General features: G+C 35.4%; 1 protein-coding gene across 1 annotated transcript in view; it reads left to right on the top strand.

The window, feature by feature from the left end:
* The window catches only part of FMN2 (formin 2), a 402560-nt gene that overhangs the window by 319407 nt on the left and 66417 nt on the right, over nucleotides 1-16736 (top strand). Inside the window, exon 15 of the mRNA XM_049867986.1 lies at nucleotides 2963-3014. Coding sequence (XP_049723943.1) covers nucleotides 2963-3014 — 52 coding nt within the window. The remainder of the gene's footprint in view (nucleotides 1-2962; nucleotides 3015-16736) is intronic.

Below are 16736 nucleotides of genomic sequence, written 5' to 3'. Positions count from 1 at the left end.
ATTTTGGTAGACTTTTCCTAACAAAAGCAGCTTTTAAATCAGAGTTTTAGTGAAAGTAACTAAATTCTGCATTTGTCACTAGGTTAGTGTCAAAACTTTGTTTAAAAGAATTGTGACCACAAAAAGGTGACGGTGCATGTATAAAAGCAACATGCTGGGAAGTGGTGTCTCAGCATCCCCGGTAAATGGAACTGCGCCCCAACTTTTCAGAAGGTTTCCTCTAAGACCGCCTCACAAAGGGAAAATCTGTTCAGTTCGTTGAATTGTTGACTCTACATTAAGAATTGAAATGTGTACTTTAATGCGGCCTCTTTGATCTCTCATTTAACTGTTTATCAAGGCTGATTATAGTTTGAATACACAAACCCCCTTAGCTTCAAAATCATGAAATAATAATGGATAATATAGCATATTTATAATATCCTCTGCTACTCCAGTTTGGTTTTATGATTGTAATATGGCTACTAGACTTGGTCAGAAGGTCTGTTTTTATGTCTTCTTGCTTTATAAGAACGATTCTGCTACCACAGTGTTTTAAAGTGTTTTATCAAACTTGCTCATGTAATAAAGCAAGACCTCTGATGGTGCACACCAAAAGGAATCATTATAAGCAAGTGAAATTCACTTTATTCTGCTCATGACATTTTAGGGGCTTTGCTTTCCCCAAAACTGTAACTGTGTCCTTTCTTACCTGTATATATTGTTGAAACAATAAAATGGCAGTTGACTTGTTCAATTAAACTTAGAATTAGGAATTCTATAACCCTAAAATTTTCAAGAGCTTCAAGTCCAACATTTTCAAAGGATAATAACAGTTATCTTTGTTGTTGTTAAGCCCTTGGTGTCAAGTCAATTCTTATGGCAACCCTATGTATACAGAGTAGAACTGCACTCAGTAGGGTTTTCAAGGCTGTGGCCTTTCAGAGGCAGATCACAGCCCAATCTTCTAAGGTGCCTCTGGGTGCATTCCAACCTCCAACCTTTCAGCTAGTGGTTGAGGGCCTAACCATTAGTGCCACCCAGGGATTACAATATTTATCTGGGGCTGCTAACTATTAGTATTACTAAGTATGAAGTATTAGTAAGTAAGAATACTAAGTATTTTGTATGTGTTAACATGTACAAAATGTCAGAAATAGAACCCAGATCTCCGACACCTCAATCTAGTGTGTTTTAAATTTCTTAAATCATTTATGTGATTCTTCTAAAACAGTCTAGAAATTCTTCTTCAAATCTCGGTCTGAATCTCTGTATTTTTCAGAAAAAAAAAAAAAAAAAAGCCATGTGAGAGCAATTATAAGAATGTCCTTACTGAAAATGGTATGCATTATAGTGCTTTTTTGTTTTCGCTTAAACAAACTTTATGTGTTTCTACAATTGCTTCTGGAAGTAAATCACTTTTATGCTAGGCAGCCCAGAGCAAATTTTTATAAGACAATATGTTCATGCTGGATCCCTTTCAAAGAAAACTCATGGAACATTTATCCTGTCTTTTAGTATGGCAAACAATTGACCTGTAAGTTTATGTAAACAATCTAAAGTACAAAAAAAGGAAAGGAGGAAAAAAAAAGCCCTCCCTCTCTGCCAGCTCATATGATTCTGTTAAATTCTGGCAATCCTGGCAAAAAGGGGCAGCATGACATTCAGTTATGACTTTGAGGATACTGTACAGACCCTTGAAAAACACTGTCTTGAGGTTGTAAAACTGTAACCAGCCCAAGATGTATTATTGTGTTTTAAGTAGTGATAGAGACACTTTGACAATTCCCAAGGGACAATGGGTTTTATTTTGTGCATAGTTCTAGTTTTTTGTAATCAGTTTTCCCAGCTCTACTCTGTCTTCTAGTTTCTCCAAATGGCCACAAGTGTGACCCAAAGGGAAAAGATTATAAAAAGTCAACTTTTTTTTCTTTCACTAGTTCCCAAATTTTCTTAATTAATTTTTTTCTCTTTTTTGGTCCTGTAACTCAGTGGTTTTCAAACTGTGGGTCACAAACTATTATTGAGGCATGAAATCAGTTTAGTGGTTCACAACTAACATTTTTTAAAAATCTAAGAGAATAGGCTAAATATATTAGAGACACTGTACAAAGTAAGAGTGTTTGGAGTGATACACAAAGTACTAGGATGCTTACTGGTCAAAAAAGTTTGAAAGTCACACCATATTTATGTTTTGTGATGAAATTCCTATGTTATTTTTTAAAAGTGTGAAAAAGTTAATATAATCCCCTTTCCAGATTTTGCCTTTTAGTTTATGTCAAGTTACTTTTCCTTATGTTTAGACAGAGCGTAGCAAATAAATGGATACACTCTCACCTCCCCTTTCAATTAGTAGGAAATGTTGGTATTTGATCTTATACCGCTGTTGAAATAACCTCTGGATCTACTCTCTGGTAGTATGGCACAGAGAGAGAGAGCATTGTTGAAGAGTTCAAAATTCTGACCATAGCTGAAGAAGGCCACGTACTATTTCTGGCTAACGTTTTGACTGGGTTTTTGTACTTGTAATTGAGCGAATTATTTTCAGCTATTCAATTGTGAGAATTTCTTTAATTCCTTGACACATTCTATGTAAATATAAAATTTGCTAGTGTTTTGGGTTTTTTTTTTTTCAGGTTAATGTGAATGATTTAAAGAAATTATTTAGAATCTGAAAATTTTAATTGGTTATGTAATATAGTTTATCTGTGTCAATATAGAGGTATTAATAAAATTTAAATATAGTTTTGTCAATGATATATTTATAACATTTGTAGATATAAAATGTACTTCTGGCTAGAGTACACTAGAATTATTGGTTGTATGCAAATGCTTAAGGATAGCTCAATATTGAGTTTCTCCATATGCCTTAAAATCAATAATGAATATTTAAAAATTTTATTATTTGGATTATATTTTACTTGAAGTAGTATAACTATTTGACATCTATCTCATATAGCCTTCTATTTTCTTGTATTTTCAGCTAAAATTGACCAAGAGTTAGAGGAGAATTCACTGACAGAGACTCATAAATGGTGAGAAAATACTTTAATATACTATTTCTTTTCAAAATAGACTTATAAAGTGCTTGGTATACTTCATCTCAAGGAACCAATTGTTAACTCAATATTTACTTTGAAGCATAAAAGAAAAATAATTCTAATATAATGATGTGCTTTAATTCCATAATGAATTTCTGAATTTTATTTTTATTACTCTGGATGGAGTATCAGTCTCTTAAGTACCAGATTTTTGTGAATAGTTGGCATCTTCTCTTTGGACTAGGATTTAGGACTGCAGAAACAAAATAAAAAGATAGTCAGAAAACTGTTTCTGAAAAAAAGGATAAAATATTTGGTTACAGGAAACTATTGAGTTTCCCCATACAAAAGTAAAGTGCACATAGGAAGCCATGAGCCCCTTGGATGTGCCTTTAGTTCCCGAACGGAGGTGTGCAATCGTGGGCAAGCATAGAAAAGTATCTCAGTTATCTCCCTGCTTTTCTGCGTCAGCTTTCTCTTCCTCTCCTTTCTCTCTAAAGGCTAATCTGATTACTCCTTAGGGAAAATTTTGATTAAAGAAGTTTTTTGCTATTTACTTTATGAGGAAATATCCTTTATATTTCTGGACAGGTATCACATATTTTGTATTGATTGGTTTGATATAAAATATTATCCTAGGAAAATTGGTACGATAAAGTTGGGCATTTTCTCTGAAAAGCAAACAATGAGGTCGAGACCATAAATTATAGCAAATAGAATTTCAGTTGCATGAAAAAAATACTGCCCCGTGACAAAATTGGTAGTGAAAGAATCATCTTTTATAATTAAACGGTTAACCATGAAATTCAAAATAAAAAATGCAAGTAATGGGTGATATGAGATGTTTCCCCAATGAAATAACTCTCTACCACTTTCTCAGCAATCCTACATAACTTGGGCAACAATAGGTGGTAGCTCTGCAATTGGTGTAACCCTGGCCCCATGAAATTCTTTTTTTCCCTTTTACTCCATTCATTCCTTCATTCATTTCCACATCCTTCAAGAGCTTTTTCTTTCTAAATCAACCACCAGCCATTATAAATTCTGTCCATTATCAGTCCATATAAAATTCCAGGATTGTTAGTTTCTCTTCCCTGATCCATCCTATACAATCCCAAGATTGATTCCCCAAAACAGTACTTTGTTTATATCAGTTTCACTGGCACTCTGGCCCCATGAATTTTTGAGTCTGAATCCTGCTTGTCGTGTGATGATAGCTCTGTGACCTTGGGCCAGTACCTTAATCTTGCTGGCCCCAGGATAAGAATACTTGCTTTGCAGGTGAGAATTAAGTGAGATGATGCTTGCCAGATGCTTAGCATTTAGTACATGATCAATAAATATTAATTACTTTTTTATTTTGACATTGTTATCATAATTGGAGCCCTGGCGGCACAGTGGTTGAGAGCTTGGCTGCTAACCAAAAGGTCGGCAGTTGGAATCCACCAGCTGCTCCTTGGAAACTCCATGGGGCAGTTCTACTCTGTCCTGTATGGCCATTATAAGTTAGAATTGACTCGACGGCAATGAGTTTGGTTTTGGGAGGGTTTTTTTTTTTAAATCATAATTAGAGATTACAGAAAGGTTGTCAATAGAAGTAGAAACCAAAGTTGGACTTGCGCTTTGTTAAAATGATATTTAATATCTTTAGATAAGCTTTGAAATAGGTTAAATGTCATAGAGATTACCAGTTCTTTGAAGTCTGACTAGACCTTATTAGTAAAAATAATCAAAATGGTTCAACATCTTTTTAAAGGGATAACATTTTCCGCTCGTCCTATGTTACTTTATCTGTTTAGAATTTGTCATTTTAAACATTTATGTGTTTCATGAATATCATTCATATATTTAGATTTTTAAAATCCATTAACAATTTGCATATAATATGATTTAACAACTTTGTTCTCTTTATTTCTGACTAATCCCAACTGATTTCTACTCTTGTATGTATATATTTTAAAATTCATATTTGAAGGAAGTAGAATTTATCTTATGCTTATCAACTTAATTCACTAATTTCTTAGTTTTCTTTAATTTCTCATTACCCTTTTTGTTTTTGTTCTTTATCAATGTGACTATGTAATTTATTTGTAGTGTTTCTTGTTAGATTACTCTTTCAAAGCTATACCTTAGCAACGTTATTAGATATATTTACCTGAAAATCTTTGTCCCTCAGGTTTTTTCCTAGTTTTTTGCTTTGTTTTGTTTTGTTTTCTTTGGGTGTCCTTTTCATACCACTGTGAGAGTCATAATCTTTAAATTATTTAATCAATATACGTTTACTGACATACCGATATTTTTAGTGTTACACCTGGTAGCATTGGTAGCCTATTTATTATTTCTTTTTTCCATTTTCTGTTTCTTCCTAATTAATCACATACCCCCTGCCACCCTGTGTATGTTTATCTTCTAGTCTGGTGACATTACTATTTTGAGCAAAATTACTTAAAATGATATTTTCCTTGTAATAAGTCAAAATTAAATAAATTTTCTGATTTGGTAATCATTTGCTCAGTGTTCATTCTTGAGTAGTTTCTTGTATGTCTAAAATACTGGTATGTCTGGAAAAATATCTATGAGTGCTTTCTTGGTGCAGGTATGGGGGTTAGGAACACAGACTTTTTCAGAAGTCTCTAAACATTTCATTTCTCCCTTAACACATAGTGCTTACAGGTTAGAAGTCTGATGCCGGTCTGATTCTCTTTCCTTTGTAGGTATTCTATATTCTCTCTAAGGAAGCCTAGTAATAATTTTATGGTTTTCATTCTCATGATACAGAAATTTTTCTAGGATATGTCTAGGTATGTGTCTGTCTTTGTGTTTAAGAGTTTTAATTTTTAGAAATAGCTAAAGGTTATTTACAGATGCTTGTGATAGCTAAATTGGATTATTAGATGGCTTAAGGATCAAAGAGGAAGGTCATAAAATGATGGAACAGTCTTTTCTATAGGAAAAAAGAAGTTTCCAAAAGGACTTGAGGCAATTTAGCATTCCATAGCTAACCAGAATGCTCCTTAGAAGCGAGGTGGCAAGATTGCTACTTACATACTTTAGACATGTTGTCACAGGGATCAGTCCCTGGAGAAGGACATCATGCTTCATATACTACAGGGTCAGCGGAAAAGAGGAAGACCCTCAATGAGATGGATTGATACAGTGGCTATAACAATGGGTTCAAGCATAACAACAATTGTGAGGATGGCACAGGACTGGGTGGTGTTTCGTTCTGTGGTACATAGGGTTGCTATGAGTTGGAACCAACTCGACAGCACATAACAACAACAAGAAGCTATGATGCTGAACAAGTTTCAGAAGCGCTTTCAGACTAAGACAGACTAGAAAGAATGGCCTGGCAATCTACTTCCAAATCTTAGCCAGTGAAAAAGCCCATGGATCACTGCAGTCTGATCCGTAGTCAGTCATGGGAACAGCATCTGACTAAGAGTTTTATTCCATTGTACACGGAGTCGCCATGAGCTGGGTTCAAGTCAATGGCATCTAACCACAGCAAACAACATGTATGCTCACCAAGGTTGCTATGAAAGAAGGCAAGATGGAGTGGTAAAATGGGCAAGGACAATTTCCTCTTGTCCCGCTTCTGCCACTCCAGAATTGCAATTGGATAAACCACAAAAAGGAGTCCCTTGGGTGGCACAAAAAGGTTAAGTGCTCAACTACTCGCCAAAAGATTGGCAGTTTGAGCCCACCCAGGGATGCCTCAAAAGGCAGGCCTGGTGATCTGCTTCCAAAAGGTCACAGCCTTGAAAACCATACAGAGCAGTTCTACTCTGCACAATGCGGTTGCCATAAGTCAGAATCAACTGAACAGCAGCCAGCAACAACAAAACCACAGAAACTGCCTGGGCCTCAGCTCTCTCTTTTGTAAAGGAGATAGAACCTTGGCCTGCCTTCTATCCTCTAGAGTTGTGGTGGGAACTGACTAATAACTACATTCCCTTGTTCTTTGTGGAAACCCTGGTGGCGTAGTGGTTAAGTGCTATGGCTGCTAACAAAAGGGTCGGCAGTTCAAATCCGCCAGGCACTCCTTGGAAACTCTATGGGGCAGTTCTACTCTGTCCTATAGGGTCACTGTGAGTCAGAATCGACTCGAAGGCACTGGGTTTGGTTTCGGTTTTGGTTTATTCTTTGTAATATGCAAAGTTTCTTCAAGTATGGCTGGTAAAGAAGCCTTACTAGAAAAACCATTTCATGTGAAAATGTTTTGTGAGGGGTATTACTGTCAAACGTAAGTTATCAGCTGGCTTTGAAAGGAATTAGACTCATTTGTCCCTATACTCAGGTACCTTTCATTAAAAAAAAAAGTTTTGGTTCTTAGTTCATTTAAAATGGATAGGCCAAACTTTTATCAAGAAAATAATTAGAATTCTTTTCTGGAGTAGAATATTGTTTTTCATATCATTTTATGATTTCATAGTTAATTTTAAAAAATCAAAAGAAGCAACGGTTACTATTTTTTGAAGTAAACCAGATCTTTTTCCATATTCCATGTGTTGGCATAACAGCTTTGCATACTAGTTCTATCTGTATCTTCATGCATTTTTGCGATTAATCCGAGAAGTGGGATTTTGAGCTTCTATTTGACATGAACAAAAGTATATAGCATTTGAATAAATAGTTTGCCTGAACACTAATTCTCCCAGAAAGTAAGGCTACTGAGCAGATGAGTCTTGAACCAAACCCGAAGCCCAAATACAAATGGGATGAATACAGTGTCATTTGCAGATGATTTCCATCGGTAAGCCAAACTATCATATTGTATTACAAAACGGATTTCAGCAGAATGCTGATAAGCTTGGCCATATCTCCACTGTATGTGTTTATTTTAGCTTCTGCTTTTATTTTATTGTTAATTAACATACACAGCTTTCTTCAATTACGGAAAAGTATCACCAGACCAAATATGATTGCTTTTATTTTCCCAGTGTCCATGTCAGCTCACAAGCAGAGGATCTAGAAGTTCTGGGCTTGTCTAATAAATGGCCATCCCTTTATATTTAAATTTGAAGTAAAGAACAATAAGACTGAGTGTTATAAAATTGACTTACACCGTCACACTCCTAAATCATTATTTATAAATAAATAATGGATAACTTCAAATTTTTCTTTGGATTTCTTTTTCCGTGTCTTAAAATTGCACAGGTAAAAATCATATTTTAGGATGAAACTGAGTGGTGAGATAAAGAACAGATTTTAGAAACAACATTGATTTCAACTATTAGTCCCTTTAGCTTCATTAAATTTAATCCTTGAAACAAATAAGGCAGATAGAAATGTCTAAAAGTAAAATTTGAATTATATTACAGCTATTGCATTTAGATAACCTACTCATAACAGTTAATTTAGGTGACTTCCAGGAGAAAGGAAGCCAGGCTGAGAAAGGTATACTACTTGATAAATGCTGTGAGTAATGGAAGATAATTTTGTAGGTACTGCCCTACCATTTTAGGGACTGTCTCATTTTTCTTGAAAGTTTGTGACTTTTCCTAGAGATGAAAACATTTGTTTCAAAGATGCTTTTATTTTTCAACAGGACATAATATGCTACCAAAATCTTCTAATCACAAGTAACACAATAATGAATTTGTTGAATAGAGTACTTATTAATACAATCATACTTACAAAATTAATAAATTGATATGCTTTATTTTGCCATTATGATGTGATGGAGAATTGAGTGTATAATTTTTAAATATACCAAATATACCTTGTATTTCCATTTTTTTTCTGTAAAGAGAATACACTTTTTTAGCCTCTCCTTGTTTTCCTCCTATTTCGCTTTAAATAACAGCAAAGGCAATGGAAACAGTCAGTAATAAAAGGCAAGAAATAGTGGAAGAAAGCACATTGGTGAAAGAACTTCATATCACACATATTAAAAAATAAATACTATTTCTTCATGTTAAAATCGCTTGAGTGTATTTTACCAAAGCCAAGATTGCATAACAAATGAGTTGAAATGGAAAATTAATCTTTCATGCAAAATAAAGAAAAAAAAAAAAAAAGGAATGAAAGAAAAGGAATGTTGATTCCAATCAGTTCATATAGTATGTAATTGTTCATTTGTCATGGGAGAGAAACTATTTAATCAGTTCTGAACTGATGCACGCATACTTTATCATGTTTAGTGACTTTTAGAGTGTCAGTTTGTAAAGTGTTTATCCAAGGAATGGACTTCTGGCACATGGATAAAATGAAAAGTGAAATGTTTAGTTCATAATAGGCATATTTTCCAGAATCTTTCTGAGTAACTATCCTGAGCTGAAGAGAAAGACTACAGGTCTGTGTTTATCTGGTGTATGCTGGCAGACAAGGCAGGCTCCAGCCTGGTATTAAAACTGAAGTGACATGGAATGTCTTTGCAAAACCCCCAAACAATTACATCATGCCTTTAACAATATTGATAAAGTAAAACGTTGGAGTTTATTTTCCAATTCGGACTTCTTAGTTAACTACTTCAGGTCCTGCCAGAAGATTTACAGATTCAAGGCCCACAGGAGTGAGGCTTCGTGGGATCATAGGTAGAAAGCTGGATTTCATATCTTTTACTTTCAGGCAATCTGGCAAATTTTAGGTGGAACACATTTCTTTGCTCAGATGGATTTTTTTTTTGTCCGTGATGGATTTTTTTTTTTTTGTCCGTGATGGATTTTTTTTTTGTCCGTGGCTGCATTATCTAAATTCTTATAAAACCCATTGACTTTCAACAATGGGATATCCTATGACTCCTTTTGCAGATTAGCTGGTCTTCTTTGTCAGTTACAAGAAGAATGTTCTGAGGTGGTGGTCTCTCCTGAAATTTGTTTGTTAGCTTTTGTGTATTCTGAATAAAAGGACTCCAGGGCTTTCTACTTCAGAGAACTTTGGTGTTCCCTTCTAGTTTTGGTTGATAATTACAAGGCAAAAGAAATTTGTAACAGAATTTTCATCCCTTAAATTTTTTTTTTTTTAATGAAACCTTTCTCCTTCTGTAAGGTTGACAAGACCTTCACCCCAATTTTTTAAAATAGATTTGGGTCTAGTATAGACCATATTTTTCCAGAAGCTAACAGAGTTCTTCTCCAGCTTCATAGAGGTTAGAATTTCTAAACTTTTATCCTCTAAAACCAAGAAGAGTCATGAAACCACGACATTTTTTATTGGAAATCTAATACCTGATTTCTTAAAAGGCTTGTGATACAGGAGGTAGGGAAGACTGGGTTAATAACTGCATTCTTAAAAGGCTTGTGATACAGGAGGTAGGGAAGATGAATATAACACAAGAAAGAAAGGATATGCTAATTTGTTCATTTTTGTATTTTTACAAAATGGAAACTAGAAAGCATTAACTGTTAATAATTAAAATTAGCAGATGTATGTAACCTTATATAAATATGTAACCTTAGTAACATAATTCAAATTCAGTATGGTTGTATGGTTTGAGAAATTATGTTTCTAGCACAGTAGATATTCTAGAAAAACCATTTGAATAATAAAAAAAAAAGCAGTCTGTTTTCAGAGAAAGGAAAAGAGTTTTCTGGGTAGAATGAAAATTTGAGAAAGTGACATAATTATAGGTGATTTTATCTGTACACAAATTTCATAAGGCAAATTGGGATGATTACCACTTGAAGAGCTCATTTGGTTTCAAGTTACAGAGAACCATGTTAAACTAAGTTACACCTCAAAAGGGATTTTTTTTTAATAAGCTTCCAAAATCCAAAATAAAGGTAAATGGCCTTGGGGGTCTCTGAAGCCAGGCAGGGCTGAGAGCATAGGGTCCTGACGTCCTGAGGTGTATAGTGATGTGTTTGAGATCCCAGCTCTGGGGAATCAATGCTCAGATTCAAATCCTGGTTTCAGCTTTTTTTTTTTTTTTTTTTTTGAGTTGTCTGACCTTGAGAAAGTTATGGAAACTCTCTGTGCCTCCATCTCCTCATTTGTAAAATGAGAATAATGATAGATTAGTCCCTGGCACCGAGTAAGCACAGTGCACTTCCTTGATCTCATTCTTAGTTCTTGGTGTTCTTTATAATGACATGTCACTAATGACACCAGTTTGATTTTCTTCCCTGGCTATGATTACGGATTCTCAGTAAATCTGACAGACTCCCAGGCAGGGGACATGGGCTTGTGAAATAACAGAAGCTACCCCAGCCTGGGTTCTGGGTGAGGCTGTCTTCTAGAGTGTGATGAAGAGATTATGGCATCTATGGTACAGTGGTACTATTTTTCTGTTTAATAATGAATGTGGAGCATCTCATACGTTTCAAAAGCATTTTTTTGGCAACCCTGTGACTAAAGTAGGCAATAATTTCCTAGATTAAAAAAAATAAATAGGTTAAACTACTTGTCTAAATTTAACTATTCAGGGTTCATGTTATGATTCTGGCACTTAACAAGCTGTACAACCTTGAGGACAGTTGCTGGTTTTATCTACTGTAAATGGGGATGATAGTAATAGTAATTTCTGGTCAGAGTATTGTTAGTATTGCTTGAGATGCTGCTTGTAAACTGCTTTATGCAGTATCCAACATACAATAAATGGTGTCACTGCATTATTATAATTTTTATTGTTGACAGAAGCAGTAGGTAACACTGTTTTTGCTACTAACACCCTTATTATTGAGATAAAATTGGAAAATGGCAAAAACATAGCTATATTAGACTTAAGATATTTTAGATACTAAATCTTCAACAGCCTGGAAAGGAGATTGCAAATGTTTTTGTTAGTTAAATTTGAACATGATACGAAGAGATAGATGTGGAGTACATATCGGGATTTTGTAAACACAACTCAATGTCTATTTTATTTTTACTTGGAAACTCTGAATTTAGGTAGAGGTATAAGCCAAAAGAGTTATCATTTACTAATTTGTTGAGCTTCATTGCATATATTTTGTACACTTTTTTTCCCTCTAAGTAGAACAAGAAGGCTACAGATCGAGGCATCTGGAAAAGAGATAATTTGGTGAATAGTGAATGACGTTTAGTAGGCTGAATGTTTTTCATTGTGAGAACTTGTACACCATCGTTGTGATTAGAGGCCGCCGAGTCAGTTCCAACTCATAGCGATCCTATAACAGAACAAAATTGTTCTGATTTTACATCATGGAACTTTTAAGTCATCTCATTCTGTGTTGTCTACTATCACGTATGAGATGGGTAACCTTATAGAAAAGGTAGTGTGAAGAACTTTTTTAACTGATTTGCTCACTGTTAGTACTGAAAGGCAGCGTAGTTATGAACCCAGACCAGTACAAATTACAGCCGCATTTACTTTGTAAAATTTTAATCAATGATAGAGAAGGGAAATAACCACATAAGTCCCAGCACCATTGAAGTCATACACTTGCAGCAAGCGTCAAAGAGGAAGGTGGTGACTATCTCTGGGTCCATTGTGTCGTTGTTGTTGCTATGGAGCTGACTCCAACTCATGGCAGCCTTATGTATAACAGAATGAAACATTGCCCAGTCCTACACTGTCTTCATAATCATTAGTATGTTTGTGTCTTCCAGCACTGTATCAAACAACAGTCTGTTGTGATACATAAGGTTTTCATTGGCTAATTTTCCAAAAGTAGATTGCCAGGCCTTTCTTCTTAATCTGTCTTAGCCTGGAACCTCTGCTAAAACCTGTCCACCATGGGTGGACCCTGCTGGTATTTGAAATACTGGTAGCAGAGCTTCCAGCATCACAGCAACATACAAGCCACCACTGATGGACAGGTGATAGTTTCTAAGCCTTTAGCAGGTTAATTACTCTTGCTGATCTTGGTTTTTGCCATATGTTGTGAGAATTCAGTGCGATAATATAAATAATCTATCTAACACAGGAGATATGCAACAAATGCGGCTTTCCCGCCTAAAAAGTATGCATTTTTTTCTACTTTGCAAACAGTCATTTCTTTCAAAAGTGCAAGGTTTTCCACAACTCTGCCCCTGCCTCCTTTTCCCCCAAACAACATCAGCCCATCTGGGTGAGACCAAGGTCACACTCCCTACTTCTAGTCACAGTGTCTCCTAAAGAGAAACATTAGCATATTTGCAATGAAAATATGTTTTAATCCCTCTGGTAATAATGTGGCATGGAAATTTGCATCTATACTGATTTTTGAAAGAGAAGGGTTATTACTGGCACATGAAACCCTAGATTAGAGTGAATAGATGTAGATTTTTCATGCTACTTCCAGAAGATTGCCAAACCCTATTGTATATTATTTAACCCACTAAACAGTTCCCAAAGTGATGAACACATATTTTTAAATGTTATGAAAATATGTCCTTACGAAATAATTCATAATGTTTTTTTGTTTTTGTTTGTAGTCTTTACATTGTTAGCAATCAAGTCATGGTATTTCTGGGAAAAAATTCATGAATTGATCAAAATTGTTTTATCTGAGGGTATCAAAATCAAAGGGATTTGGGAATATTAGACATGGCTGTCAAAATCTGTCTCCGAAATGTATGAGAAATTTACTTAAAGTCAAGGATCTGCCAGAAAGACAGCGTAGAATGGAAAAGTACTAAGAAAAACAGAGGCGGGAAAAATTTTTCATTAAATAAAAAAAGAGGAAAAATTAGAAGGAGGGCATGATAAAGACATTGCAATAGCTCTTTTGTTTTTCTTCTTTTATTCTAGTGTACTGTAAGTAAACGTCCGGTAAAAACAAACCAGTAGCTGTCTAGCTGCTTTTGACTCATGGCGATCTCATGTGCGTCAGAGTAAACTGCTCCATGAGGTTTTCAATGGCTGTGATCTTTCAGAAGTAAATCACCCGGCCTTTCTTCTGAGATGCCTCTGAGTGGATTTGAACCTCCAGCCTGTTTGTTAGTAGTGGAGCACTTACCTGTTTGCACTACCCAGGGACTCCTGAATATCTAGTAGAGAGTATTATATCCCAAGTTCTTCTTTTCCTTTGTGGCCTGAAGCTTAGACTTCACTCCTTTAAAGTTGATTTTCAAGCATTCAGTGATAGTTGAAAGAATGGTTGTATATTGGTACATACTTTGTAACTATTTAGAGAAATTAAAAATCGTTTTCGTTGTTAGGTGTCGTTGAGTTGGTTCCAACACATGGCGACCCCATGTACAACAGAATGAAACACTGCCAGGTCCTGCGCCATCCTCATGATCATTGTTATGCTTGAGCCCATTGTTGCAGCCACTGTGTCAGTCCATCTCAATAAGGGTCTTCCTCTTTTTCACAGACCCTCTAGTTTACCAAGCATGATGTCCTTCTCCAGGGACTGATTCCTCCTGATAACATGTCCAAAGTATGTGGGACATGGTCTCCATCACTCTTTCTTCTAAGCAGTGTTCTGGCTGTACTTTTTCCAAGACAGATTTGTTCGTTCTTTTGGCAGTCCATGGTATATTCAATATTCTTTGCCAATGCCATAATTCAAAGGCATCAATTCTTCTTTGGTCTTCATTAGTCATTGCCCAGCTTTCATATGCGTATGGGGAGATAGAAAACACCATGGCTTGGGTCAGGTACACCTTAGTCCTTAAAGTGACATCTTTGCTTTTTAACACTCCCAAGAGGTCTTTCGCAGCAGATTTGCCTAATGCAATGTGTCATTGATTTCTTGACTGCTGTTTTCATGGGCGTTGATTGTGGATCCAAGTAAAATGAAATCCTTGACAACATCAGTCTTTTCTCTGTTTATCATGATGTTGCTTATTGGTCCAGTTATGAGGATTTTGGTTTTCTTTATTATGAGGTATAATCCATGCTGAAGGCTATAGTCTTTGATCTTCATCAGTAAGTGCTTCAAGCCCTCTTCAGTTTCAGCAAGGAACGTTCTGTCATCTGCGTATCGTAGGTCATTAATGAGCCTTCCTCCAGTCCTGATGCCCGCTTCTTCATGTAGTTCAGCTTTTTGGATTATTTACTCAGCATATAGATTGAATAAGTATGGTGAAAGGATATAACACTAACACAGATTTTCCTGTCTTTAAACCACACGGTATTCCCTCGTTCTGTTTGAATGACAGCCTCTCGATCTATGTACAGATTCCTTATGAGCACAATTAAGTGTTCTGGAATTCCCATTCTTTGCAATGTTGTCTCTAATTTGTTATGATCCACACAATCAAATACCTTCATATAGTCAGGTAAATTAAAAGTAAGAAGCAGAATTTTTTTTTTTTTTTTAATGCTCAGCCTGTGAATCATGGTACTGGCATAACAAAAGGAACAAATAAAATCAAAATCCTATTTTACATCCAATTCTACTTTCTAAAACTGAGCTTCTTCCACTTCTCCTGAAGCCTGCTGGGAGGCTCTCACATCCTACAGTGATATCTTATGAAGGAAACAGTGTCTGGAAAGTAGACATACTTATTTTTAAAATCCCTGCTAAGGACTTTTGATTTCTGTGCTTATTTATGGACATAAAATATAGGCCTTGGTTTTTTCAATATTCATGCAACTTTTCTTTTTCCCTTTCGTTACATCTGACATGGTCCTAGTTGCTTAGGAATAAATTAAGACAGTATTCCAAACTTCTCAACTTTATTTGAAATATGTGTTTTTATCAATTCTGCTATTTAAGTGGCTAAGCCATGTTCTCAAATGTTGGCATACAGAATTTTAACCTTATTTTAAAAGCAGCCTCTAAGGTTAGGATATATATTTGCATAGGACATTTTACATTTTCATTCTGTGAAAAGTGTTTTTTTAGGCAGAGTACCTATAGGAAGTTTGAAATTTTATTTTAATGTGTTACAAAATTTAAATTCCTAATACAAATAGTTGGGGAAAGGTATCTCCCTTGCCCTCCCCAAGCACGTGTTATTCAGTTATTCAGCAGTTGTAATATTTGTGTAAACTGTATAAATTATCTTGCATTGTAGTGTTTTAATAGAAATGCCTAAATAATTTTTTTAAAGTAGCAAGGTGTTCAATAGTGACAAAAGTTTCTATTGGTTTGCTAAACCTGCAGTCATTAAATATTATGTTGGTTTAAGACAATGGTGTTTTTTATATCCTATTATATAGTTCAGAGTCAAAATGTTCTAGCAACATGAGGAAATCCATATCCTCTAACTAATCTGTTATGTTAAAATATTCAAAAAAATCACTAACCACAGATAATTACCCAGTACTGTTTTGGCAGAAACTAATTTTAAAAGAAAGTAAGAATTCAAAACTTGAAAGCCTATTTCAAGTATAGTGTTTATCATTTAATGCAGCATAAATTCAGGAGTATTAATGATAAGATTAAGGAACCCTGGTGCTCAGTGTTTAAGTGCTCAGCTGCTAACTGAAAAGTTGGCTGTTCAAACCCACTACCTCGCAGCAGAAGAAAAGACATGGTGATCTACCCCCGTAACGATTCCCACTGCTGTGGAGTCGATGCTGACTCAGTAACCGTATGGGACAGAGCAGAACTGCCCTACAGGGTATCCAAGGCTGTAAACCTTTCCAGAAGCAGACTGCCACATCTTTCTCCTGCCCATAAAGATTACAGCCTAGGAAACCCTATGGGGCATTTCTACCCTGTCCTATAGGGTTGCTGTGAATGACTGGATGGTAACAACAATAAGATTCACAGCACAATGCGTGAAGCCCAGGATGTCATGTCTCCTGGATCACAGTACATCAATCAGAAAAATAAATTTGAGGCTGGCTGGTATAAAAACGTATAGAAAGATACTGATAATTTCTTAATCCGTCCTAAAAACAAACTTATTCAGATCCCAGCTCAAACA

The sequence above is a fragment of the Elephas maximus genome, chromosome 24 (genome assembly GCF_024166365.1).
Source record: "Elephas maximus indicus isolate mEleMax1 chromosome 24, mEleMax1 primary haplotype, whole genome shotgun sequence".
Classification (NCBI taxonomy): domain Eukaryota; kingdom Metazoa; phylum Chordata; class Mammalia; order Proboscidea; family Elephantidae; genus Elephas; species Elephas maximus.
This window is presented reverse-complemented; position numbering and strand designations above follow the sequence as displayed.